Here is a 27,897-nt window from a genome sequence, read left to right as displayed (position 1 = left end):
ACAACAGGAGTCAGGACTTTGGTTATTTTTCTTTTAATCATTTTTTGAGAAGATGTACAGATAAAGGCAGACACAGTGACTTTTCTAAGAGTTAAAAATCTATACGGGTGCAGCACCGTAACAACTGAACGGCCCATCAGTAACTGCAAGCATACTGTAGCCTTAACTACAGCATGTCTACGCCTTCCCGTGTGGCAGAACAGAGATGGAAAGTTCCATTTCAGTAACATTGGCTAATAACAGTTTCTCACAAACAGGGGACTATCTTAGGGAGCATGAGCCTGATTTTTAGAAGTACCCAGTATTCTCAATCCTATGTCAAATTCTCTTCTTTTTCCTAGTGTAAGCTAGAGAACAAATCCATATGACAACAATCAAGATGACTTCATCACATATAGCTACACTCTAAGAGAGTGCAGTTAAAGCTGTTTCACTTCCTTTACAGGACTACAGACCCTATTATTAAAAGGAATACTTCTCTTTCCAAATGTTGGATCATCTCCCCATCTTCACCACAAATGGTTTTATATGCTTGTTGAAAATAGGATTATAGAATAGATTGTAGCATACTATCCTATAACAGATTATAGGATATAGTTTTCTCATCTGGTATAGTATGGATACATGTTTACTTAAGATCACAACCTGCTTTTACTAACTTGGAGAGATTTTCAGTTTCAAGTATTTTGATTGTCCATATTCACAAACATTGCATATGCATTTTATCACACAGTATAACAACAACAAAAGGGTTCCTCAACAAATCCCCTGGGCTAACATTGCCTTAAGCTGTAACACACAGACAATTCAGTGCTGCAAACATTCGCTGTAGCAAAAGAAAAAGAATTCCTTCTTCTCACTGTATCTCTCTAGCCTTTTGCGCTTATGATGCCCTTCAGCATGTCTATGGGCAATGGAAAGATGATGGTGGAGTTCTTTTCTGCAGCAATGGTGGTCAAAGTCTGCAAGTAGCGCAGCTGAAGGGCAGCGGGTGACTCTGTGATAACCATGGATGCCTCTTTCAGGGCCCTGGAAGCATTCATTTCACCCTCAGCTGCAATTACCTGGAAATGGAATTAATTACATGGAATTAATTCTGACAGAATGATAAACTATAAGTTCGTCAGATGACTTCAGCCTTAAGTCATAAATGAAAGATATCACGTATCACTTTGATCAAGTGACCTGCCCTTACTGTCTTCTTTAACTGGTTCTGCCTTTTCTCTCCCTTAGATATAAGCTACTTCTGTTTGCCTTCAAGGCCTTGTATGCCTCTTTTCCATTCCGTTTACAAAAATTCGCAGTGTTAAGTCCTGAAAATGCAACATGTTGAATTTGTTGTATTTTCAGAAAATCCCTGCTTTTGTGCTTCTTTCAGCACTGCCTCCTAAAAACAGAATGTACTCCTCATACATCTCTCTGAAAAGGGCTTGACAGATGAATGGCGTGGTTCTTTACTGGGGAAATACCTTTTTATTCCCTCATTATTTTTTAAATATGTGCTCATTAGGAACAGATATGTGGTCGTGCATTTCTTTACAAGCAAGGCTCTTCTGCATTGGGACAATATAGTCTGAGTATTTGTAAAGGACAGCTAGATAGGTGAATAGCACTTTTAACAGGTAAGTTACTGAAGTTAGTGGTGCATGTCAGTGCTCAAAGTTGTTCTGTTTAAGATGTGGTCTCAGAGTGTAGTAAAGAATTGGAATAACATTAAGTTATTTATGAAGGAAAAAGATACATATATATATATATATATATATAAAATAAATCCAAGCCCGCATATTGATGTTATTACCTTAGCTCTTGCCTCCCGGGCAGCTTCTGCTTCTGCAGCCATTGCTCTCTGCAGCTGTACAGGTAATTTCACATCCTTGATCTCCACACGTTCCACCTTAATGCCCCAATCATTTGTTGCGTCATCAAGCGTAACCTATTTAAAGTATGACAATTAACTTAAGCCATCTACCTGGCTGCAAACAAATGTCCACATTTGAAGAAAGACTATCAAGCCACATGAACTGTATGAGAATTCCTGGACTGTCTATTTAATGATTTTAGTATTTATGGTATGCTTTGATAACTGTAAAAGCATAACTGTTCTAAACAACTACTTAAAGCAGAGCTTTATGAAAGGAATTGAAAAGCTTTATGAAAGGAAGTCTGTGGTGTAATTTCCTTCAACAGCAGAGTATAACAATCCAGAAAATGCTTCCTCTCATGAATTCCTCATTCCCATTTATTAGCCCCACTGGTCCATTATTCTTGTACTCACTCATTTCTATTAGACTGAATGCCATCCCAATAGTTGTTGATAGGGTTTTGCCTAAAGCTCCAAATCAAAACTTGGCTTATCACTTACAAGGTAAAAAAAAATCCCAACATGTAAGTTATCCATGGGATTACTGCATAACTGATTGTGTAATGGATTGCTTAGATAAAGTTGCTCATACCTGCATGCTGTGTGCAATTTCTTCACGATCAGAGAGAATCTGAGAGAGGTTTTTGGTCCCCAGAACGTTCCTCAAGGTAGTCTGTGCTAAAAGACGCGTGGCTGAGCCAGCATTTGTGACATTTGCTACAGCAAGGGTAGCATTCTGAACTCTGTAATAAACCACTCCATCTACATTAACTGTCACAGAGTCCTTGGTCAAGATCTAAAAAGCAATGGGAGAAGCATATAATAATTAAGCATATACTTATTGAACATAATGATAATTACAGATTTGTTTTACTGGGTAAATGCCTACTTTTTTCCAGGGTAAAGCAATTATCATAAAAACCATAGGTCTTATACATGTATGGTACATATAAACGCGTCTACATACTGAAGCACAAACCTTCCCGCATAGCTCTGTCAAGCTAAGACTAAATATGGTAATGGAACACTCCTCACTGAAAAATGAATCCATTAATTTTGCCCTTATGTTTTTTCAAACTCAATTCTTCAAACTCAGAGGGATTTGCAACTCATAAGAAACAAACAAACAAAAAAATCCAGGAATAAACACACGTGCTTTTACCTGGGCAATTTTAACCTGTTACGCTGAAACTAACAATGTATCATATCTAGGTAGCAAAAAAAAAATAAAATAAAAAAAAAAAAATATATATATATATATATAAAAGTAAACAAAAACCACAACCAAAAACCACCCCATTTCAGTGAGGCTTATAATATCAAGTGTATAAAAGTGGCAGATTGTAGAGGAACACAAGAGGTATGCATAATGTAGGACCAAGCTAACAGGCTCCAAGAACATTAGCAATCCAAAAGTTATTTTGTTTAAATGCAGAGATAGAAATATTGGACCATTTCATTCAAAAAGTGTTCAAGCACTCTAGTTAAGACCACACCCTAGAAACATTTTTGAGAGGGGCTCATTTTATGTTTCCGTACAGGGAACAATAGGCCAGTAAGTATCATTGCAAATATAGGATATATGAGATTTTTACTTGTATTTAACTTCAGTCACAAGACTGAAGATTTAGCAGGCACATTTGTGCAGGTGTGTCAGCTTATAAAACAAGGGCAAAACAGGCAACCTGTTTAAAAAGCAGGTGAGGGAGGAGGAAGTGTATTTCAGCTGCACTTCTGAAGGAAGAGCACAAATGAGAGTTTCCCATTCTACAGGTGTGACCGCAGCTGAAGGCAATTCAGTGATTATTCCATAGGGACAGCCAATGACAGAGACTCTAACACTGCAGTGACCTTGTAAGTTAGTTTATTGAATTGAAAAAGCTTTGTAAATGAAAGATGTCAGTGTATCATGAAGCCCAGAGAAACAAAGGGCCACACCCATGAGATATTTTAGGAAACACTGTAAGGTTTGACTGAATTATGTCTAGCTACTTACAAAGTTGTTTTTGCCTGCCCAGAAGCAATACATTTCAGCTGCATAGCTGTCAGCCTTAGTTCTGTATTTCATTAGAAATGTTTTTATCTAGCAGTTCATTTTCCTTCTTGGAGGTGCTTCTGATTGAAATGCCACCTTATATTACTAAATGATAAGTGGTGATATGTGGTGATTTTTAGACAAGTTGTAGAGAAAAATCAAACTTGTGAATATTCTCAGAGCTAGATTCAAGTGATTTACTGAATTTAGCACCTGTATGTTAAACAAAAGATGTACATGCACAGACAAAGACAGATATTACTGACAGTTTAAAAGAGGGTACGTGATAAAGAAGCTATCGTTAATATTAATTATATTTTAGAGTTTAGTTAGAAAGATACTGAAATAATGCACATGACCATGAGAAGAAGTGTTCTAATTCCATGTTAGAAGATTAGGATCTTGTTATTTGACAAGAGAGGGGGGAGTGCGATACTTAACCTTCAAGAGTTACCAGTTTTGTGCTTCCACAATCTATGTTAGCAGGCTTTTCATAATAGCATGTGAAAACAAAGACTGAGTAGTGTGGACAGAAATCATGTACAAATAAAAATATATTTTTGCTTTCACCTACTGAAAACAAGCAAACCTGAACCCCAAGCATAATTTAATCAAGTCAAAAGAAAAAACGTAGTACTTCACTAATGGTGCATCTGCAGCTGCAAGCACATTATGCCTGCCATTGATTAGGTTTCTACCAATTACCCTTTCGAGTATGCTATGACAGCTGCCATCTGTCTAAATCTACAACTAATGATGAGAAATAAACTGGCTGGCAAACACGACAGGAAACAGATGCACCAGACAGGTTGCGTCAAGTATCTTTGTCTTGCAAAACATACCAGATACATAGAGGATACAGTTATAACAGAAACATACAATTGTTCAATGACATTTTTAGAAGGCTAGTTTTTTGTTCTTTTGCTATCTGTTGGCATCACTTAGTTCAGCTAGCTCGCTACTGTTGAGAGATTCTGCTATGAGATTAAGATGTCCAGGTAACAACAGACAAGAAATTACGAGAAACTTTTTGTAGCCTCCAAACTGGAAGATACCAGATGACATTAGGTGTATTACACCTTCGTATGTTCCTGTATGTAGCAGGACACAGAAGCAGCGCATACACAAAACCCATGTAAGAGAGTGGACCATCACCTTAAGTTTCTATTATTAGCTTTTGGCAATAATTTCATGCCATTATTTTAGCTACTTCATACAACTAGATTAATTGGCAAAGAAAAGATCACTGCTTCTTTTGGAAGTCATTCAGATTGCGCAGAAATGACTAGAGAATGCTGCGTGAAGTCTGTTAGTCCTGATTCTAAACCTCTCCCATTCTAGCTCTTAGGCAGTATTAAGTTATCTTATTTGCTCCTTAGAGGACAGCATAATTTGTTTTCTTTCAGGGATCTTCTCTCGTGGCCTTTAGTAATACCACTTAACATGTATTCTTCACAATACATTTTCCTTGTACAAACAGAAGCAAGAAATCTACATGAAAACTACATGCTACCCAATGCTGAGAGGGGGAAAGGAAAAACAAAGGAAAAACATTTTAGCAGATACAAAGGCAATTGCAAACATACCTCTTGGGGTGGAATATCAAAAGAGACGGTCCTCATATCAACTTTGATGAAGCTGTCTGTGCAGGGCAGGACAAAAAACAAACCTGTACAAAAAGATCCATCGGACAGGATGCAAAAATGGGTCATTAAAATAGATGGCACTAGCTACAGAAATAAGCTTCAGTCCAGCCACTGTAGCTGTATAGCCCTCTTCATAACGAGCTCAGCAGCATGTTCACTAGTGGCTTTCATACCAGGATAAGATTTTAAGAAAAATATGCTGAGAAGCTTTAATTTATTCAGCTCTAACTTATTTAAAGAGCTTTAACATTTTGAAAAAGAAAAGCAACAACAAAACCCCCAAAAACCAACCCAACCCAAAAGCTAAACAAAAAACAACAGACCTGTTAAGAGCTACTTTTCAAACCTTGTCCCACATAGTTACTTGTGGGGCCTAATTCTGGCAGGCAGAAACTATCAACCTCCTTTTGTTCTGGTGGATCACTATTTCTTCAACATTACAGCACTATGAAAATATCCCAAAATCTAGATTAAAATGAAGGAAGACGTTATTGCCCGTCAATCACTTTGAGCATCAGGAGCAATAGCTGAAAAACAAATTCTTTCTCATGAGAATTTCTAATATGCACAAAAAACTTTTCAAAATTAACATATAGTTTAATTGCTTCTATTTCTTTTGAAGAATGCTATGGCTTTCAAACCATTTGGGCTTTAACTGAAATGCAAAACTTTTGTTTTTAAGACGGCACACTTGATGCCATTATTCCTCACTTGATATTCTGTGGTTTTAATTCTACTTGAAGGCCATGCATTAACTAAGGAGATCTGGGTAAGGCTCACAGATAATTAATTAACCACCTTCCCTATATAAATATCAGATCTTGTCACTGAAGTTACAAAATACTTGAGAAACCCATTCACCAGTCTAACTCCATGTCTCCAGACAGCTATTATTTTGCCAATGACTCAATTAGAACAAATATTAAGAATGCTCTCCAGGACATACCCGGTCCCTTTGCTCCACCTCTTAAGATGCGTCCAAGTCTGAAGATGATGGCTCGCTCATATTCCTTTACAACCTGTAGTAAATAGTTGGATGTCATGCAAGAGTTTCCAGAAGCCGTTTCATGGATTACAAACCAAATATACACCAGCCTAAGACAGTCTTAAGTCTCTTATCTAATATGCATCACATTTCATTTCTATACTGGCTGCTTTTGAGAGTTTCAGCCTAACCCTTACTTTCAAAAAGCAAACAGAAAAAGGAACAATAAGAAAAATGTTCCAGAAGAAATATTCTTCAGACTATAGCACCACCTGTCAATAGCAGAAGCAACAACACTTCATCTGGGCAAGACCAAGCACTGAAAGCCGCCATCAGGAATATCCTGGCAACAAGAAAACAAAGCACAGTAGATGTGACCCAGCAGAGATTGTCCAATTCTAATTCTGATGGGGTATATTGGGAAAAACAAAGCAGGAGTTATTCCCTCAGGTCTGGAAACATCAAGCTCGAGGTGATCACAATGACACATTCTCTAAGAATCTGTCACGTACACACATGCATATATATGCACATATTTATATACTTCATATGTACACACACACATATATAGACATCTTAAAACTAAAAAAACAAAACAAAAAAACACAAGAAAACAACAAACAAACAAAAAAAACAACCCTCCAAGAGTAATTATGAGTTCTTACAAATTATTCTGATATCCCAACTAGCTTATATACAAATGACAACTGGGTAGACATAGTAAAGATGCCCATGTAAAAATCATTTTGACTAAACGCTGTAATGGCACTTTTCTCTTTGATTTGAAGATTAACAAACAGAAATGTTTCTGCTATAGTCCAAGAGAGAATAGATTCATTTATTTTTAAAATAAATAAATATAATAGTGAACAATAATAACCACTGGGAAGCAACTGTATTGCTTAAAGTTTTAATCCAACTTAGCAGTGAAAAATTTTACCTTGATGCACATCCAGATCGATATGGGAAACGTAACAAGAGTGAAAATATAAGAAATTATCACCAGAATCCATCCACACACACCAAGGCCAGCATTGGAGTCATCTGGAAGAAAAGAGCAGAAATTTTCAGAGTTTTAAAACAAAGAGTGCTTGTTAAGGAGAGCACCTACACTGGGATATTTACTTTGAACAGTCCTTGAAATAAGTCACTGCTAACACTACTCCTATGGCCAAACTCATTAGTTTTAGATCAAGCCAAATTAAAAGCCAAATTCTGCTTTCATTTGCATTGCTCTCAAGTTGTGCAAGGTAGCAGAGGGCAGGATGTGGTTCAAGTCACATTTATGCAGAATTAAGTATGCACTTTCACACCCACACCTGGAGCTAACAGACATCAATACAGGCTCTCAAATGCTTCCTTCTTCCTCAGCATTCTCTAGCAGAATGACATACAGGCAGCAGTAGAACTCCTGTTCCTTTAGCAGCTAAAGAAGTCAGAGCAACACTTGCATCATAATAAGTGAGCTTGAAATACCCTGTGGCCCAATAGGACATTTAAAATTTGGTTTATATTCCAATTGCCATAGATGCAGATCTGAGAAAACCTGCATTCTTAGCATTGCTTGATCTAGGAAGTAGGATAAGAGGTAGTGAAAGACTACCTGAACGTGAAATAAGGTCTCTGTAAAACATTTCTTGTCCAAAGACTCCTATTGCTTAGAAAATAGACATGCTAGTGCTCTGTCACGAATGACACCAACTGAAGGTATTTCTAGAAGCACCAAAGAACAAGAGCTAGTGGTATCAAATACTACACAGCTAAAAAAAGCAACGTGCCATGACTTGTTGTCAAGCATTCATGAAGCTATAGGAAGTTTCCCTTCCTGCTAGTTAAGACTCCTAACAGGCTGCCAGGAGCCCACTGCCAAGCAGGGACATCCCAGGGTGAAACACGCAATGCTCACATTCCTGCTACGGAGATACTGACATCCATCGTTCTCACCCTAGCTGCTAAAAAGCCAAAGGTACACTGCCAAGAAATACCTGCAAAGCTCAGAAACACACAGTTCACATTTAGACGAAAGAAAGTTGCTTTGGGGTCACTCTTCCCAATTTTGCTGAACTGTAAATACACCTTTACAGTGCTGCAGTTACGTGATCATTATCCTAACTTGATCAACACCTCAAAAGGTGTGGAGTCGTTATCTACTGCACTGCATTCAGCAGCTTGCTTAGCACAAAAATTGCATTAAAGAATCTGCAAGTTTCTGTTTAGTTCTACCTGGAATTATACAATAAATTCTGCCCTGTACTCACCAGAAACAATTAAAATTCAATTTTTACAACAAAACTTGCCAACAGTAAGAAATAAGTCAGTCTCCAAGTCTCTACCCTAACAGTTATTCTGGGCAGAACCCATTTTGTTATAAAGCAAAACCTTGACTTTGAAAAATTCTAACAATTCCAGTTACAGGCATAAGCACTTTGTGGTGCCCACAATTGAATTCAGCCTTGGATAAAGAGGGAAGTGAGACAGATGAGTTGTTAGATAACCCTGAAAGCAAAGAATAGCTTATGCTTTGCAAATTCAGATCCACAACATTTGACTGAAGTCACAGAAGTCATCAAAATAACTGGGAACCGATATCAAAGTTTCCATTCCTCTTTTCCCCAGATTGTGAGCCCTTCTGCCATCGAGCCTTTCAAGTAAGACAGAATATGGAAGTGGTGGAGAGTAACTTTTGTCTTGTGGTATCTTCAACTCGACGAAATTACTCAGACCTGAAGGCCACAGGTATCTTATCTCTAATTCGTATCCCTTTCACATGTCAGTGTAATAACCCTCAAGGAGGCATGTCATATTGTGTGTCACTTTAAAGTTCCCCTGTGAAAAGTTACCTAAAGATAGTGCCCTGCAATTTCCTGTTACGTAATGGAAATGCCAGATTAAAGGAGTCATTTCCAGGTCTTCTGAGAAAGCCACAGCAATGCATTACCTGGGTTACTTCACCCCGATACGTATTGTATAGGTAGCTGTCAGCATTAAGCAACATCTGAAAACTCACTACTGAAGGGAAAATTACCTCTAACTTTGCAACAGGGTATTAGCTAACCTAAAACCATAAAAAAGTCCACATTGATTAAGGAAGAAAAGTTTCCCTCTCTCTTTCATTTACTAACTTGTATAAACCTAAAGGAGCTGAGGATCCTGCTTCAGTTCTACTCTACAGCTTAACGTCAAAGCTTCACCACACCAATTATCTGCTCTAACTTGAACCACACTGTTAAAAAAAGTATTTGTACATTTGCTTCCCTGATGAACCCAAAGGTGGAAGTTACAATGCAAATAATGTACAATTTCAAGATCTCAAGTAAGCACATTTTATTGAGCAAAAATAATTGTCCAATCAGCCGGTATATTTCACAACACATGAAATGCTGTCTCATGAAAAATTGCATGAAATACAGGAAGCATGTTTGGAATCTATGCAATGAGCTTACTATTGCCATTTTTGAACATCAGCAAGGGATTTGGATAACTTCAGCAACTGGCCACTTGTCAGACACTCTCAGTCAGGCCCATCGACACAGCACTCTACATAGCAGCAAGTTCAACAGCACTGAAATGAGACTGACGGATGGTGCAGGTGGAACGCACAGCCTCAGCTGCATCTCTTGCACATGATGCATATCCCTGATCACCCAACCTGCTGAAAAAAAAAAGATTTTGCACAACGCAAAGTGCTGGCTTACAGCAGAATTCCTCCCAGCCCTCCTTCGCTTTTTGCTTTCACCCATTCCATACGGGCACCCTTCAGTGGAGATACAATGTGTCTTTGTTTTGGCAGGCAGTGACAAGGAACAGCTCGGGGAGATGCTCTTTTCATAAAACGCCTGTAAAACAACTACAGAACTACTGAAGACAGACTCGCAGTGTATTTTGTGATCCCGAGGCAAAGCAACAATAAAAAGGCCTGTCTAATTTCTTAGCTGCATCTGTAGAATTCAAGATCAGCTAAAGAGAGCCAGAATGAGAAACAAGGAAAATTGGTTTTGTAGTGAGAGTTCTGCTTGGGAACGCTAGAAAACTGGGTTCTGCTTCTTGACAGACTCCCCATGTGAGATTTCTGATACTGTTATATGATTAAACTCACAAAGGGGAGATGAAATTTACTCCTTCCAAGGGGAAAAAAAAAATTAAAAAAGAAAAAAACACATTATTCAACATCACAAAGTCCTTTTTTTTTTTTAAACTTCCAGTGACTCTAGCTTCTCAACTTCCCTTCTTTCCTGCTTGATTCTCCCAAGTGCTGAGCACTATCATATGCCCCACAGCTTCAGTTCAAACGTTATCCGCTTTTTCCAGACTCTAACAATAGTCTTGCTCTTTTGCTATCAAGATACTCAAAACTCAGACCTGAATTTAATTGAAGAATCTTATTTGTGGACAGTCTGCAATAAATTATGTATATCTTTAAGAAATAAACCACAAGGAAAAAAAAATTTAATTGAATTAGCCTTGGGCCCCTTTAAGGCTGACCGGAACAGCTACTGCTGCTGTAACCAGGAATCATCACTTGGCTCATCAAACAGTATTAGCAATTTATAACAAACAATTAGTCCCAGGAACTGAGATGAAAGGGCGAAGTTCTCCTATTACTGCTTTAGGTGTGGCATGCCCTTCACTGGAGATCTATTCTCTTCTGCAGAAACTGAACAAAGGCATCCCTGTCCAATCACAAGAATGTGTACGACTGGGTTGTCCAGGGAGGTGGTGGAGTCACCGTCCCCGGGGTGTTCAAGGGAAGGTTGGACCTGTTGCTTAGGGACATCGTTTAGTGGGTGATAGCAGGGTAGGGGACGGTTGGACCTGAGGTCTTTTCCAACCTTAATGATTGTACGACTCCCAGATACTGTGGTGGGAAAGGACCTTCCTCCACAGACATGCAAACATGCCACCAGATGGGCACTTCCACTTTCACGCTGCTACTCTGAAATCCAGGGCAGTATGAGAATGACTCAGTACTGTTATTACGTGACAGTTATTCCAAGGTTTGCTAATTAGCAAACAATGACTGCTACTTTCAATGAGAACTAATCAGTTTTTTTCAGAGCATTTCAAAGCTTTTCACAAGGAAAACAGCCAAAATCATTATGTCTCATTAACTGAAATTACGTCTATTGCCTACTTGCTCTGTAGATACTTTATCATGACAAAAATAATTGCTGGCCAGCCTTAGCCTCCAGAACAACACAGCACACCACAGAGCCACAGAAGAAACACCGGCACCAAGGCAAGGAAGGGGTGGCAGAGCCCAGATGAGGCTAGGGGCAGAGCAACCGCTATTTGGTATTAATAACCAACATACCTACGGAATGAAATGCAAGTCCTCTGCACGGATACGAGAACGAAGCGTGTGCCATTAGGCACCAGGCCCACATAGATCTACAGTTATTTATACAACAACGCGGACTGCCTAGCCAAAGCCTTTGTACGTAGGGGAATCTCACACATGTGCTTCCTTCTCCAGTTGCAGCTGACAAAAGTTAAATTAATTCACCGCTCTTCAGCAGTCTGCTCGTGAACACCACGAAAATAACAGGAAAACGCTCCAGCTTTTGGTGAGAGAAACCACTGGTTGCATACTTTGAGTGCATCACCCGCGAGACAACATGTTTTAGCACACCGACACCTGACCGTGCCATAAAAACGCTACGGTTTGGGGGTTTTTTGCTTCCCTGAAGCGCAAGTTCAGTACAGTGCAGAGGGTTTACTGACGGTGTAAACAAGCCGTCCCCCGGCCCTCTGGGGCTCCTCGGGGACCGCGGCTGCCGGCTCCGCTCCCGCGTGCCCGCTCCGCTTCGTTCCTCAGCGACCCGAGCCCCGCTGAGGGGAGCCGGGAGGGGGCTGCGGGAGGGCGCGGGGCCGCCCGGGCTGAGGGGAGCGGGGGCTGCCCCAGGGCGGCGAGGCTCGTTTGAGCCGCTAACTTCGGTCTGCGAACTTCGCTCAACGACAAACGGGGAAAAAAAAGTAAAATCAGAATAAAAAAATCGAAGCAGAAAACCGAAAGGGGGCCGTGCTCCCCTACCGCCGCCGCCCCGCAGTTACCTCGATCCCGTGGCGCCTTGGGCACCGACCCCATCTCGCAGTCCGCCATGGCCGCTGCCGCCTCCCCTCAGCCGCCGGCCCGGGCAACCCCGGTCCCGTCCCGCCCCGTCCCGCCCTGTCCCGGGGGTGGCCGCCACCTGGGTGGGGCCGCGCCGCGTGCGATGGCTGCCGTTGGGCCGTGCACTGCCGCCTCAGCGCCGTTCTCCGGTGCTGTGAGGAGCCGGGTGGCACCGACCCCAGCCCCCGAGCCCTGGTATCCCGCCCGGCCGTCCCTTAGAGGCAGGGAGCGGGGGAATTGAGGTGTGAGGCAGGGAGATGAACGGCCCCGGGAGGCGGGGTGTGAGGGAAGGGGGCCAGGGCAGGGGGCTGAGGGCAGGGGGAGCCGTGAGGAAAGGGGGTGCCCTGAGGGGCGGTCGTTGCGGGGGGAGGAAGGTTTGAGCCTGGCCTCGCATTCAGGTTGAGGTGGGAATGGGAGCCCCTTGGTTCTTAGCAGGTAAAGGTGGGTCTCGCGTGAGAGGAAGAGTTGGGAGTAGTGTGCAAATTCATGGGTTTTTGCTTTTAACCGCTCCGTTTAAGGAGTTATATGCTGGTGCATTGTGTGTGTCTTTCTGAGGCCCTGCTAAAGTGGGTGTCGAAAATGAGGCGGGAATTAAAACTGCCCTAAAGAAAATAACCGTTTCTGAGAAACACACCTCAAGTTTCAGGTATTACTGCAGTTCTGACCTGTGTCAGGACACTGACAGTTTCCTGACCTATTGCAGGATGCTGGTGGAGAGTTTGCAGCTTGAGTCCCCTTTCTGAAGACACCAAAGCTGTGATCCCTGCTGCTCTCCCGCAAGGCTCATCCCACAGGAGCAAGGTGTGTGTAGAAACATGTTGTTACACATAACAATCTTGCATACCAGCAGTCCCAAGAAAGTTCATAATATTGTAAGGAAGATGAGAGTGTCAGCATTTTTCTCTCTCTAGTTTGCTGACCTTAGGGTCTTCTGGCAAATACTGCTTAGAATGCCTCAGAATGATAAAGAAGGAAGGATGTTCTTGAAATGGGAGGAACAAGTTCTGTGAAATCATAGAGAAGATGAGCTTTGGTGAACCCTTGTCACCACTGCCAAATTTGGCACTAGAAAAGTCTAAGCTAGTGCCAACAATAAGATCAGTGCTTTTAAAATTAATATGATTGAGCATTAGAAAATGCGTCCTTCTTGATTTACTTTACTTCAGCAAAGAAAAGGAAGCATCTGTTAATTTGCCCTATCGTTAAACTCAAAAGTCTGCAAATAAAAGGCCTTTTATCCTACATGAAGCTGGTAACCTTACTTCATTTAAAGCTCTAATATCTCAGCAACATGTTGTGTACTTATGTAAAAATTTATGTTGGCATTTTGCTCAAAAAAGAGAAAACCTTCTGTCTAATTTTAAATAGGCTCTCATTCCATTTCTTTTGCTGTCTTAAGACGTTTGCCAAGAAACTTGGAAAAAACACAGGGTGGTGGTGGGCTGTGATATTGTTCTGTGGTTTGTTACTGCCATCTACTGTTTTCTGCTGTGTGCTTCACACAAGTATTTAATGCAATTTAATCAGTCTTTCTGTAAATACTGAAGTGAAGAGAAGCGTACAGGATTACTGACAGGTAGGTAGTAACTCAGAAGTGCACGCAACAGTGAGATGAGTCTGGGAATCAGTGTTAAATTAGATGCATTCTGCAGGCAATGAAGGCATGTGAAATACTACCAGACAAAGCCTGAGAATAAAAATATGAAAAAATGCAACCTTTACTGAATAATAGTATTTGAATGTCTTCTATCCTCCTTGTAATTTTTGTTTGAATAAATAAAGGAATTAGAGGATTTGATTTTTGTTTGGCTAGAAGCCAACAGTGGAGTTGAAAATTGATTTATTAATCTTTAGGCTTTATGAAGAGAAAAACTTCATTGGATTTTGCCTTTATCATTTCTATGAGTAATTTTGATTTCAAACACAGAAGTTCCAGTCAACAATAATTCCTCAGTATCATTCTGTTCATTTACATAACATTTGCTTGAATTCTAAGGTGTCTGTAGATGGTTAATTAGAGCATTTGTGTGAGGTGTGTCAGCCTTGGAAACTCCAGTTCTTTATCTTGTGTGGGCAATAGCTGCAGCTTTCTATTATCCTTCAAAAGGGAAATATGGTACATAGACATACTGATTGTAGACTGCGTTGTTTGTAAATATGATTTTTGCTTTCTTATGTTGAAAAAACTGAGAATGGTATACAAAGCGACCTGTAGATGTCAGCAAGATACTAACCACAGCTACTGCCAATGGTAGTCTTTATGAAGCATGTATTAAGTGTATTGATTTTTGTCATCCCAGGCTTTTTTTTTTTTTTTTAAAAAGAAACTTTCTTGTAGAAAGGCATTAGTCCATAATTATTATGAAATAATATCAGAGGCTTTTCCCTTAAGTGTCATCGGCTCTTACCTTAAAGAGGTGCTGGATGTGGAATGTTTAGTTTACAAACCCCATTTGGAGCTGCTCATACTCTGCAGAATTTTATGGGAAAATTTAGTTAAATGTGCGCTCTTCTAAGCTCATGAAGTGTTGTGTTGTCAGCTTCCCACAGGGATCACACATAACAATTTGGTAATGAGGTGTGTTATTGTGCTTTTTTACTGTGTTTTTTCCCAGTTTGCAATACATTTTTAGGGACACTCACAGGTGTTGTTTTCCATTGCTGTTTACCATTCAGAGTTTTTAGGAGTGAACTTAATGTTACGTATGTTAGGACATTGACTATATACTTAGTTATATATGCGTTTAAATACTTTGCTGAATTTTGAACTGGAGCTAGGTGTCTGGAGCACTTCTATTTTACTTCATGTAATGCATTTGCAGTAGGTCTGTCTACATATGCTTTAGTTTTATTCTGAAGAACATTAGTTTGAATCAATTTCTCCTAAAACATCTAAAACTAAGCAAAACCACAATACTAATTCAGCCAACATTTCCCACGTTGTAGAAGTCTGTGTTTCATTTAGTTGCCTATTCTTATATCATGGGATTATTTGTTTTCCGTGGAAACAGAACGTTTATATGCTGGAATCAATAATCCCAAAATAGGAATGTGTTAAAATCAGATTTGTTTAAACAGAATATTTTTTCCCACGTTAAACAACACATTGTTTAAAATATCCTCGAGTCTGGGAGGTTAATTATCATTATGTTGTTTACACTTACAGAATATATATAAAAGACCACTCAGAGCAAAACTTGTCCTGAGGGAATCGCAGAATCATTAAGGTTGGAAAAGGCCTCCAAGATTATCTGGTCCAACCGTCCCCCTCCCACTAATGTCACCCACTAAACCCTGTCCCCAAGCACCACGTTCAGCCTTTCCTTGAACACCCCCAGGGACGGTGACTCCACCACCTCCCTGGACAACCCGTCCCAACGCCTGACTGCTCTTTCAGAGAAGAAATGTCTCCTCATTTCCAACCTGAACCTCCTCTGGCACAACTTGAGGCCATTCCCTCCAGTCCTATCACTAGTTATCTGCGAGAAGAGGCCGACCCCCAGCTCCCCACACCTTCCCCTCAGGCAGTTGCAGAGAGCAATGAGGTCTGCCCTGAGCCTCCTCTTCTCCAGACCAAACACCCCCAGTTACCTCAGCCGCTCCTCACAGGAGTTGTGTCCCAGGCCCTTCACCAGCTTCGTAGCCCTTCTCTGGCCACACTCCAGGGCCTCGATGTCCTTCTTGTAGTGAGGGGCCCAAAACTGAACCCAGCACTTGAGGTGCAGCCTCGCCAGAGCAGAGCACAGGGGGACGATCACCTCCCTGTCCTACTGGCCGCATTATTCCTGACACAAACCAGGATGCCATTGGCCTTCCTGGCCACCTGGCCACACTGCTGGCTCGTGTTCAGGCGAGCATTGACCAACACCGCCAGATCCTTTTCCTCTGCACAGCTTTCCAGCCACTCTGCCCCAGCCTGTAGTGCTGCATGGGGTTGTTGTGGCCAAACTCACAACATATACAGGAAAGATGAGGCTTGGTGTTGGTGTAAATGTATTGTAACAGGAAGAGGAGCGGGCTGCAGCAGGCTCTCTGCACTTGTTTTGCTGCTGCTGGCAACATCGAGCTTTGAATCAAAATAATATATAAGACAGTATGCATAGTATTTTTTCTGAGGTAGTGTGCTTTCATTATTAAAATATAAAGAAAATCTGATCAGCAAATTATTTAACTGCCAAACTATCTACAAGCATTATAAATATTTCAGAATTCTAGCAAATCCTACAAAAGTACTCCCTTTACATGCTCATATACATCCCATTAAGGGATATTTGGATCCACAAATATAAATCAAAAAAAGTCAAATTGTCTTTGATGATATTTGCACTGAGAGAATATATTGGATTTTTTGATTTTCTGGAGTATTTCTTATGGTTCAGAGAGATTGAAGCCTAAGTTTTTGCAAGTTGCTGGCAGTTTCAGATCTTGTGTTGTGGCCCTGGAGCCAGGTTAGAGCAGGCTGTTGCTCCTCACACCTCTCTTCTCTCGTCCTTTGTCTGGATGCTGTGCGCAGAGGGGTGTAGGAGCCAGCTTTGTTGGTGTGTTGAACTTTCCTTTCAGAAGGAACCATCAGCAGGAAAAAAGAAAAAGTGATGTAACAGTGGGTTTTAACATTTTTAAAAAATCCAGCTCCACATTTTCTTAATGTACTGAATGAATATATTTTAAAGGAAGGAAGAGACACTGAAATTTCCCAGTGCTCTCAGATAAGTTTCTTGTGAAACCTTTTTCCTATTCCCTCTGCCATTTCATGTGCTAGTCGTGTGTGCAAAAGGTTTTACTTGTCATTTCTGGTCTTACCCAGAATTCAGCTTGTGAGGCAGTGCTCTTTTTGAATTTTCAGTATAATGATTTCTTTGCTTTTGTAGGTTTGGCAAAAGAAAATGTGTGTTTAACAAAACAGAAAAAGCCGTAGGTAATAGGAAAAAAAAAAAAAAAAGACCACTAGAACAAGTTGAAGTCATCAAGGTGCCCTTAAAGCAGCAATGGAATGTTACTTTAGTCTTCAAGAAACCCAGCCTCAGAAGGAATCCTCCTGTAGTATGTCACTGAAATTACAAGTTTGTCTCGCAGTCGGATGGCCTGGAGGTTTTGGCACTTGTAGCTACTGCATCACTAGAATTTAGGAGCAGAGCTGCATTTCCGAGCCACTGGCATGCCTGAAAGAGTTACTTGCAGAATAAGAGAAGATGGTGTTGCTGACAAAAGGATATTAGTGTTGCACGTTTCAGTCTATTTAACATATATTTATATATATTTAATAGTTCTGTATTTTAAAATAGAATTATTGTGTAAGATACTGAAAAGATTTCAGGACAAATCTTAATCTGCTGACAAAAGCAGCAAAGCCTCCAAGGACTTGTGTTGCAAATGCGTTTCTGACAGCAGTGATTCAACTGTATTGGATTCGTAAATGAACTGACAGAAACTTTAAGGAAGCAGAGCTAAACGTTTGCATTACTTCACTCGGTGTTCTCACAGAAAGCGACTCTGAGCAGAGGGTCAGTGGCAGTAGGATTTGGTGAGTGGTATTAGCCAGGCTGACAGACTGCACGTCGGTGCAGGTGGCCGTAGTTATTTCACACATGCAAGCCTCACCACTATACAAAAGCGGAACGTCAGGTCAACTGTAGAGGACGTGTAACCTCATCAAAGACACAGTTTGTAAACCTGTGGCCTGTAGGAAGGTGGTCTGGGAAATGACTGTAAATTGTGAAGGGATCATCCAAATATCCATGGGTATACAAAATGGGAGAAATACCATGAGCCAAAAGAAGGATTCCATAATACTTGTGTTCTTTTGTAGAAGGAAACGTGGGACAACAGCATGCAATATGGAGTTTTTGGAAAACTTAGGTAGTCAGTTTTACATCTTTTTTTTTTAACACAAGCAGAGCAATTTTTTTTAATATATATAAAAATATGTTTTAATACAAAATAAGCTCGTGTCAGAATGTTCATAAAATGTCCCAGACCTGCACTCATCATGTGCATGGCATCATTTTTTCCATAGTCAGGGTTCATATGAAGCTCAAGCATCTACAACAACCTTTGAGACAAGATTTTAAGTCAGATGGAACTTGACTGACATTCAGGGATTTCCATAGATTACCAAAAAATATTATTTTTTAGGTTGCTCCCGTGTCCCTGGCAGCTGTTTTTCTCTTGCTTTTTTTAAATTTTCCTTTACAAGTCTTTTATTTAGCGAGGCAGATCCACGCCTCAGATTCACACTGCAATTAGAAATAGTCATACAGGTTTCCACAAATAGAAGCTTATCGTCTCAGAACAACGATGACATAGTTCAGATACTATCCTTAGGCTCCGGGGAACTTAAATTCTGATGTCTCAGTCTAGGTGTGGGCGAGTGAAGTCAGCGCCCTTATTCCCTTTCCATACTGCTTCTCCACCTCAGACGTGCCCTGTAATGCTAGTTGAAGTTGAAGTTGAAGTTGAACGTGAGGTGCTCGCTGTGACCGAGCCGTGGCTGAGCTGTGTCTAGCTGTACTTCTGTACTGAAAGTAAGCACAAAGGCCTGGAAGAGCATTAAATATAAAAGATCTAATTGATATTTTTGAAAATGTAGTATTAAGTAAAGCTGAAAGTTTATGAACAGGTTTGATAGAGACCCGTGAGACCCATGATGCGTTTCTATGGAAACTACAGTTTAAGGTTTTTATCTGATGAGATTCTAAGAAGAGAACAATCTGTCTCTTCTGATTTGGGTAGACAAAGTATAAATACAGCAAAATCAATCGCTAAGTGGTCTTTGGAAAGATAGCTAACGAAGCGCATCAGGATGAGAACCGCTGTGTAAATGTAAGGTGACATTTCTGTCTTAATCATTGCCATTAATTACGTGATTTTTGGGACAGATTGCTGATGAGAAGCTGCAGCTTAGCAGTCAAAATATTTGTGCATGTTTCCATTCAGTTGCTGTTGTTGTTGAATTATCTGATTATTTGTACTTGGTCTGAATGTGAGCTGGCTCCTCACGTTTCTGCTTTCCAGCGTTGGGACTGGCCTGGGCCCGGGCTCTTCTGTGGCGGTGGCTGGGCTGAGCGGCACCTCGTATTCCTCGTGGCGTCAGTGAGACACGCTGGTCGGAGCTGAGGGCTGTGATTCACCAAGGCGTTGTGCTATTTCCGTCCATGCTTCTTGTATGCACTTTGATTTCACTTTCTTAATCAGCACAGATCAGTTCACAGCCACCAAATTCATTACGTACAATCTGTTCATCCCCCCTTTCTGCCAGAGCTTTCGTAATTCACGACAGAGACTGATCCTCACTTAATCAAGCTTTCACCCAAAGTCAGCGGCACCTCATGCCAGCAGTGATTAATTCCTTCACAGCTCCGCAGGCCATACAAATAGCTTCATTATGAAAATAGCATATGGTCACGTGGAGAATTGGCTGAAGCTGAGACGTTTCCGTCTTTGATAGTCTTCTAATATCGACTGCCACAGCAAATGGAATAACACGTATCTGTGCTCTCATTCTCATGAAGACAAATACTGAACTGAGGATATCTGAATACTGATCTGTAGGGTCTTGTTGCTCTAACACAGAAGGAATCGTACCCTTCTGCGTGGTGGGGGTTTCTTACAAGGCAACAGATGGCTGGAACAAAAGCCCTGAGTCTCGACTCTTACCTTTTGTGTGTGTTGCTCCTTCTGTATGTATTGTAGTCTCAGTAGAGCTAAGGTGTCTGTAGAGGTTATATTAGTGGAATAAGTAAGTTTGGAATACAGTGTAGGTATGAAGAAAATAGCCTGTTTTACCATATCATATCAACATGAGCAAATTACTGAGTAACTTCACCCAAAATGTAAGGGAAACTTTTTTTAAAAAAGCATAAATGAACTTACATTTTTTTCAGTCTCAAATTAAAGTGGGAAATATTATACCAAAAAAAAAAAAAAGGTTTTCCTACAAGCAAATGGAATACTTGAATTTTAGAAAAGCCCTTCTTGAGATTTGAAGACCATTGTTACAAATCTAGAACAATGTGGATAGTTAGGGAGGCACTCTAAAAGCCTCTGTGTCTGTGATTTGTCGTTGGTTTTAGGGAGATAATTAAAGCCACTGTTGTATTCACACTTCAGTTCCGGAATAGGTTAGCCTGATTAGGAACTCACCTTAGCCCTTAGTTTTACAATAAATATCGATTCTTCCCTGACTTGATGCTTAAATCTAAGAGTAATATAGAAAACAACAGGAATTGGTTTTCAGTATAAGGACTTCTTTTTTCCCACCTCCTCACAAAACTCGGAGGTGCCTGCATTATCTTTCCTCTTGCTTTGGCTCTTCATCTTTTATTGAGCTGCATTTCACGTTTGCTGTTCTTTTCCTTTGGGTGATATATGCAATATTGTTTTCACAAATATGTGGAAAATGATGCAGAGAGCACTGTTCCCTACAGCAGCTGCCAGGCAACCCCGAAGTTCAGAATTTTTTATTCTGACACAACTTCTTGATATTGGAAGCGAAATGTTTATGCTTAGACAAGTCTGACTTGCTACTGTAAACTTATTGGGTGCAATACACCAGGCATTTGGAGCTGTAGAACAATATAAAAGGATTAATTAATTTGCAGATAATTTTAAAGATCGCGACAGTGATTTATTAGGAGAAAAATTTACTGTTTCCATTGCATGAAAGCAGCCAGAAATAGGCTGGTGCCAACAGTTAAACAATGTCTGTAAAATAAGGATGTTGCATTAGCTCTGTGAGATCGCTTAAGCTAACCGACTGAAATTATCCCTGGGACAGATCCACAGTTCAAAAGAAAGAAGCAAACCCACACGAGCATTGTGCATTCCTGGCTTTCATGACTGCACCCTCAGTTCACTTCTGTACGCCTTCTCCCCAGACTTTAGGATACCTGTCCTGGATTCTAGAAAGTTAAATTGCTGGCAGGGGCCTCGAACATGATGAATTATCAGAATGATATATTGGAAGAGATTTTTTTTTCTTCCTTGATTTATAATCTGATTGCCGATCCGAGAGTTTAACCCGTAAAACATCCCATATGTTTGTGAAGGTACCAAGGGCCTCAAGTAATTCTAGAGAAAGAAGAAAGCAAGGAGCCGGAGTAGAAAGCATGTGCAAGCTCCCAAACATTAATCTGTGCAGAGTTTGTCTGCTAAATCTTTCTCTGCAATTAGCATCTCGACATGTTAAGACAGAGGAAGAAATCTACCAAGTGAGGCAGTTGCTTTTCAAAAGTAATTTGCTAAATTACTTCTGCCAAATCTGTTAAGAAACTCAATAGACCAGAAGTGGAGGTCATGAATTATTTCACGGGCGCCGGAGGAAGCATGAAGGCAAACGTAAAGGTGCAGCAAAGGGTGAAATGGATAGCTGAGGTATAGTGTGGTACATTTCATTGCTGTGCAGAGGGAAACAAACCTGCACGAGGATACATCCTGTGTCGCAGGATGCAAATCCCTTGATGGAAGAGAAGCGGGATTCCTGACATTTGTAGGAAGCAGATTTAATTTTTAAGGAGAGTTTTAGAATTAGGCAATAAAGGCTTTCCTTTCTTGTACTTCTGTGTGCTTTCTAGCTCTGCTGTGAAAGAGGAACCAGTGCCAGATTGCTTTAACAAAAAAAAAAAAAAAGGATTACTGGAAGTCAGATTTAAATGACTGGAAGCAAGGGGGAAAGGGTTAAAGAAGGAATTTACGTTGATTTCAGACACCTACTACAAATCACTGGCAAGGTTGTATTAAGCATATGGTCACCAGTTTTAGCAATCTCCATGCGTTACACCTAGCAGCTCAGACCTTGCCCTTTGATGCAGGGTACAGTTCCTTAGCAGCTAAATCTTGTGTGCTTACCTCAGCGTGGTGTAGGAATGGTGTCTACGCCATCAGGATGGTTAACTACAAGTCCTGAGTGAGCTGAAGTTGTGACAGTAATTCCAAATATATTGCGTACAGTGTTTTATAGCAGAACAGGAGAGTTGTAACTGAATGTTTATCCCATGGAGCCAGCAAAACATTATTAGAAAGAAAATAGAAATGATTAAACTGCTGTGGCCTCTGTCTGACTTGGTTGACAAGATCTAGTTGGCTACAAGGTTAGATAAAAGTGATGACTATGTTTAAATTACTAGATGTGATGATAAAGGAACTTTTTAAGGGAAATGATGTACACAGTAAATCTCACCAATAAAGCACTGCTTCTGGAAGCCCTAACTCAAACTTTCTTTGGAGCTGTCAAGTTGGCTCTTTAGTCAATGACTTTCATTGCTTGCCTCTATGCAGCGTTTGTTGGGCAGCTGATTATCTGATAATAGAACAGTTTCCAGGATGCTATGTGAAATAAATACTTTACTCTTATTTCTACTGCTTCAGCTGGACAATTTAATATTGATTACATTTGTTCTTACTAGTTGTAGCTACAGTAATGTGAGGAGGCCCCAAGAACCTATATGCTAGTAAGATTTTGTCTTGAAGTTCTGTTAAAGATACATTGCTTTGTCTGATTCCCTGCTGGCCTGATTTGTGCCATTTTCTGAGACTTATTTAGAGGCAGCTTTTTTTTTTTTTTTTTTCTTTTTTTGTGTGTGTGATTATTACTGTTAATTATTTCACTTACAGTAACAAACGATGGTCTTTGCATTTACAGCGTGAGAGAGGCTTGGTGTGTACATAAACCGGAATGATCTGACTTGAGTGCTATTTTGGCATCTCGTTTTTATCTTAGAGTTGAGCTAGATGAATTGGGAGCAATTATTTTGTCTATAATATGCAGTGCAGATGTTCCTGGAAAGTGGCTGTTTCTCTGTGTATGATCGCTTTCCTTGCATTTCGCTTACAGCATTTCCCATATTCTGGGTGGGAAAGGCTACTGAAACTATAGAGATTGGAAACTGAGCTAACAATAAGTCCATTAAATTTCAAATTGTTTGGACCCTACTGATATTCCACATACTTTTGTTCTGTTTTGATGCCTTGTATCTAGGAAGTGGACATTGGTTTGCACGTTTCTTCTTATACAGCCGCTGAAGCTGTTATTTCCTCCTAAGCCTGCAATCTATTTCCTAAATGACTATTTTTGTTCATGGAGCCAATTTGCAAAAGACTTTAGGTCTTGTTCTTTATTAAGTTGCTGGTAAAGCTCCCTCTGCCTCTGGTTAGAACGGAGTCAGCGCTGACAATGGGTGAAATACCACTGCTTGCCTCTCCTTTCATCTACGGGACTGTGTCTTTCTAATGGGTTGCAAGCTTTCTCAGCAGAAATTGTCTAGCATTTGGAAGGGATTTATGTTTCCATTTCTTGTTGCATAGATTTCTTCTTTGACTTTTTCATGTAGGTTAAAAATATGCTGGAACCCTGTGCACAGAGATGCCTTTTACACTGCAGTAATTAAAGTTGTGCCAGTGTTTCCACTATAAACTGCATTTCTCAGTGTTTTATTACCCAGCTTCAGTAGTTCATTCTTGTAAACAAGATGTACACTCAGACACAAATTGTTTTGAAATGTGTTTTAAATGTCCATTTGCACGTTTTTGAGCTATAAAAAAAATGGGGAGAGACCTGAACAGTCAGCTGACTTTTGGTTGTCGTAAATCAGAGAGAAATGTGAAATGGGGCAGTTTGTACCTAATGAGCCTCACTGCTAATGCGTGTCTTTGGTTTAATATTTGTTTCTATTGTGATTGCAGAGAAACATAAAAATGAGGAATGTTTCAGATAGACTTTCAGCCTTTGTACCTCTTCTGGCAATGTGTGTACCAGGATGTACTTTAAAGTAACCTATGACTTTCAGCCCCCCAGCATACTGAAAATCCCTGTCTGATACATATTTTCCAGTTCAGATTTTACAACTGGTATTTTTTGCTTTGCTTGTAGTGTATAGCTGCAGAAAGCCTAATGATCCTCACCCAGGGTTAAATATACAAAGTTCCTAGATAGTGTACTGCTTATAAGCAACATGCTCGTACTACTGTGAGAAGTTCTCTTTGCTCTGGACACTTCTGAATTGAGCTGTTTTGCCCAGTTCACTTTGCCCAGGAGTGAGGAGAGCAGCTCCTGTTTAGCACTGGCTACACACATCTGTGCTCAGATTTTTTCTGGTAGCCTCCTTGTCTCCTGATTTTTCAACTACACTTGCCTACAACAAGAAAAGTACTGTGTAATTTCCTACTGTAACAGAAACACATATTAACGTATTAACAGGAGAAGGAATCACAACATGGAGCAGAATTGTAATCTAAACTTCCAGTGCATGGTAGAAAAAGTAGGAACGATTTCAGTCTACTGTACGCACACAGTCACATATATATATACATAGATAGCTTTGTTGTGATATCCCATAGTTTACCACCTCCTTAATTTGAAGGTTTGTAATCTCTTTGTACTTGTACTTGTACTTTGTACTTGTGCTATTTCTGACATACCCAGTAATTTAAGGAGAAGTCAGTCAGGAACAGCAATTAATTAGAGCTTGTCAAAATTTGGAAGGGTAAGTGTTTGTTAAATAACTGAAATGATGCAGTAGAAAATACCTGTTAAAAAGTGATGTCTGTTTTCAGCTGCGTCATTCTGATGTTCCAGATCCTAGCAACCCATGAGCAAGCGTGTTGGAACAGTGGAGAGGATGCTGATCTCTGGCATGGAACAGGAAAAAAGACTCAGGAATGAGGAACGTGAGCTGATGGCACCTTCAGAGTTGGTATGTCATGCACTATCAGTTCTCCTTTCCTTAAGGGTAAATACCAACTTGATAAGAGAAGAAGAAAGTCTAACATAGGCACTTCAAAGTAGAATTTATACAAATAAATGAATATACATCCAAACTGAAAAATGTCCAAAAAAGCCATATTCTACTTTTTGCTGAGGTGGATTCGTTATGGCTTGAAAGGAACACGTATTGGCTGGTTTTGGTTGTCTGATACCAAATGGAATGTTTCTTTGTTTTTCTCTATTTTCTTCTAAAATATTTTAAAGTGTATGTAAATTTAGTCTAAAGACATTATTTACCATATAGAAAAAAATCATCTGGAAATCAAATCATTGCCCCCCGTGTTCCCATTTTGTGGCCAGTTTGGTCATCACAGAAAAGACTTGTATGTCAGGGCAAAAAACGTGCCCCTTTATTTTCATATTCACCAGTTATGGGCACTGTGTTTCTCTGATCATCATTGATAAAATTCTTTCATTAAAACATAAATATGGGAAGGACATTCTGCAGCTGCTATAGAACATATTACTCTAAATTATGTCATGTAATGCACTCTGGATGAGTAAGGAAGTAGAATGCAGGTATGAGGAGGAGGAGTCTTGCCCTTTGGTGTTAATGATTACTTCCTTCTCCCAATTTTGTTCGATGTCCTTTTCCTTTCTCCCCCTAATGTGGCAAAGCTTGGCAATAAGCCTAATGTCAGCTCTCTCAGAGCTGGAGATGTCTAATGAGGCAGTGCATCCTAGCATTAGCTGCTTTCGTCCCCTGTACTCCAGTCAATGCTTTCAGGGTTGGTAGAGTTCAAAATATGAGCAGGTCCATTTTTTGATCTTCAGGGACAAACTTCTCTGGGAGGTTTCATTACCAGTGAAATGATTGAGGATCTGTTGATAGGGACAGAGAATCTCAGTTTTTCATGTAAGCTACTGTTTGTACGGGACTTCAGTCTTTGCAGTCTTATTTCTTCTTGCCTTACAGCTACCTCCAAGCCAGCTGCTTTAGTGCTCTGCTGAAAATTCAGGGAGGCTCAGTTGCATGCAGTGCTCAGAACAATTCTTGCACAAAGTTTTCAAGCAAGGATTTTTTTCATCCCCCTATCTTTAAGCACTTTGTTCTGCCACACCCATGCATAGGTACTGGCAGAGAGAATCCTTGTCAGTGCACTCACTGCAGATTTTTCATCCCTCTATTCCCTCTGCATTTTATCTAGACTCCAAAATAACTATGTGTAACCAAAATGTCTGAAACGGCTGCTTAAGTGCAAATGACACATTAACTCATTTTCCCTCACAAATAGAAGCCAGAAGTGAAATGCTGCACTGGATGGGGCTTCTGTCCTGGATAGATGTCAGCAGGTAGCTTCAAACTCTCAGCAATCTTAAAGTGCTCGCTGTACAGGCAGGACAACTGCTTCTTACTATACAAATTTGGTTTGTCACTGTGAGTGACCTGTTTCCTCTGGCCAAAATGCAGCATTTCCTTTTGCCACTACATAGTGTGAGCAGGTGCTTCCTAAAGGGCGGCATGCACCACCCTCACCTTTTATGTTTCAGAGCACAGCGTAGTGTGGGATCCCTTGTGTTGGTACACCAGTGATCTTGTTCAGTCTCAGATTTTGTCACGAGCTTTGAGCCCCACGGAGTTTAGCCAAAAGTAATTAATTCTGAAAAACAACATTAAAAATGCCAAGTCTGTGTGAGAGTAGAGATGTAAGAAAAACTTAGAAAGAAAGAATGAATTTCAGTAGGGAAGATGTAGACTGCAATCCTAATGACAGGTAGAGCCTAATTAAACCAAGTCAGACACTTTTCCAGCAGATTCTGTCCTGCTTAATGGCCAGGATTTGCTGTCAGCAAACTCCATCTCTTTGAGATTGCTGTATTTATAGACATACACCATCAATTTTGATAAGTAGCATTTCACATCAGGCATTGTCTCGCATATTGTATTCTCTGGTTACTGATTGTCCTTCAATACTAAATTCCAAACACAGCTTTTCAGTTGGTTTTAAGTCAAATGTTTTGTATTATGTTGTTACAATCTTACGTTTTGGTTCTTATTTTTGGTTCTGAGCAAATAATTTTCCCCGTGCATAAAAAACCCACATGTCTAGATTCATTGTTGATTTTAAATATAATTTGTTGTTATGGAGACTTCTAGTTTCTTTTGCTCTCGGGTGCCATTATAACTTTTTGAATATGATAAATTATTTTTTTACTCGTAATTAAAAAAAAAAAAAAGAAATAAATTCTATGTCAGTAGGTAGCTTAAACCTGTATTAAAGTTTCAGTGTAATTTAAGCATGTGCTTGCAATAATTTGAATTTTAAGAAGAAGGGATATCTCCAGCTAGTAAAAATTGCCATACCTGTTTTAGATTATCAGAACACTGGAGGGGAAAACTGCCCAGTCTCTGCATGATGGAATACATGGAGAGAAATTCCACTGATGAGATTTAATGAATTCAAAAACCTATGTGAACACACGGTATTCTAATTGTAAACCAAGAAAAGCTAGTGATCTTCTGTTGAGTTTACATCTTTAAAACTTTTTTCTGGGATCCAGAA

At 40.2% G+C, this 27,897-nt stretch overlaps 2 protein-coding genes across 4 annotated transcripts in view; one reads left to right on the top strand and one right to left on the bottom strand.

Moving 5' to 3' along the window:
• The window catches only part of DAB2IP (DAB2 interacting protein), a 238,113-nt gene that overhangs the window by 929 nt on the left and 209,287 nt on the right, over positions 1–27,897 (top strand). The window contains exons 2-5 of one of the 2 annotated variants that reach the window (XM_035555499.2): positions 9,144–9,263; positions 12,001–12,091; positions 13,340–13,437; positions 25,205–25,322. The gene's annotated coding sequence lies outside the window, so the exon portion shown is untranslated. Of the gene's footprint in view, positions 1–9,143; positions 9,264–12,000; positions 12,092–12,721; positions 12,832–13,339; positions 13,438–25,204; positions 25,323–27,897 lie in introns of those variants that run through there. The other variant, XM_050714561.1, reaches the window with a different exon arrangement.
• Positions 18–12,706, bottom strand: STOM (stomatin). Of its 2 annotated transcripts, none has more exons than XM_035555523.2 (7): positions 12,579–12,706; positions 7,468–7,571; positions 6,489–6,561; positions 5,483–5,565; positions 2,454–2,657; positions 1,799–1,933; positions 18–1,064 (listed from the first exon to the last, which is right to left on the bottom strand). In XM_035555523.2, exons 1-7 carry the CDS (start codon positions 12,625–12,627, stop codon positions 870–872), a joined length of 843 nt encoding a protein of 280 aa, XP_035411416.1. In that variant the 5' UTR covers positions 12,628–12,706; the 3' UTR covers positions 18–869. The 2 variants fall into 2 exon arrangements, with proteins under 2 accessions (XP_035411416.1, XP_050570521.1); XM_050714564.1 differs by lacking the exon at positions 12,579–12,706 and adding an exon at positions 9,971–10,004.

Source organism: Cygnus atratus, chromosome 19, assembly GCF_013377495.2.
Source record: "Cygnus atratus isolate AKBS03 ecotype Queensland, Australia chromosome 19, CAtr_DNAZoo_HiC_assembly, whole genome shotgun sequence".
Classification (NCBI taxonomy): domain Eukaryota; kingdom Metazoa; phylum Chordata; class Aves; order Anseriformes; family Anatidae; genus Cygnus; species Cygnus atratus.
This window is presented reverse-complemented; position numbering and strand designations above follow the sequence as displayed.

Excerpts from the sequence above, each read along its gene's own strand:
- STOM (XM_035555523.2), bottom strand. The coding sequence starts at position 12,627 with ATGGCGGACTGCGAGATGGGGTCGGTGCCCAAGGCGCCACGGGATCGA. Across the intron at positions 2,658-5,482 it reads TTGATATTCCACCCCAAGAG|ATCTTGACCAAGGACTCTGT; the intron begins GTATGTTTGCAA and ends ATTGCTTTTTAG. Across the intron at positions 1,065-1,798 it reads CCCGGGAGGCAAGAGCTAAG|GTAATTGCAGCTGAGGGTGA; the intron begins GTAATAACATCA and ends TTCCATTTCCAG.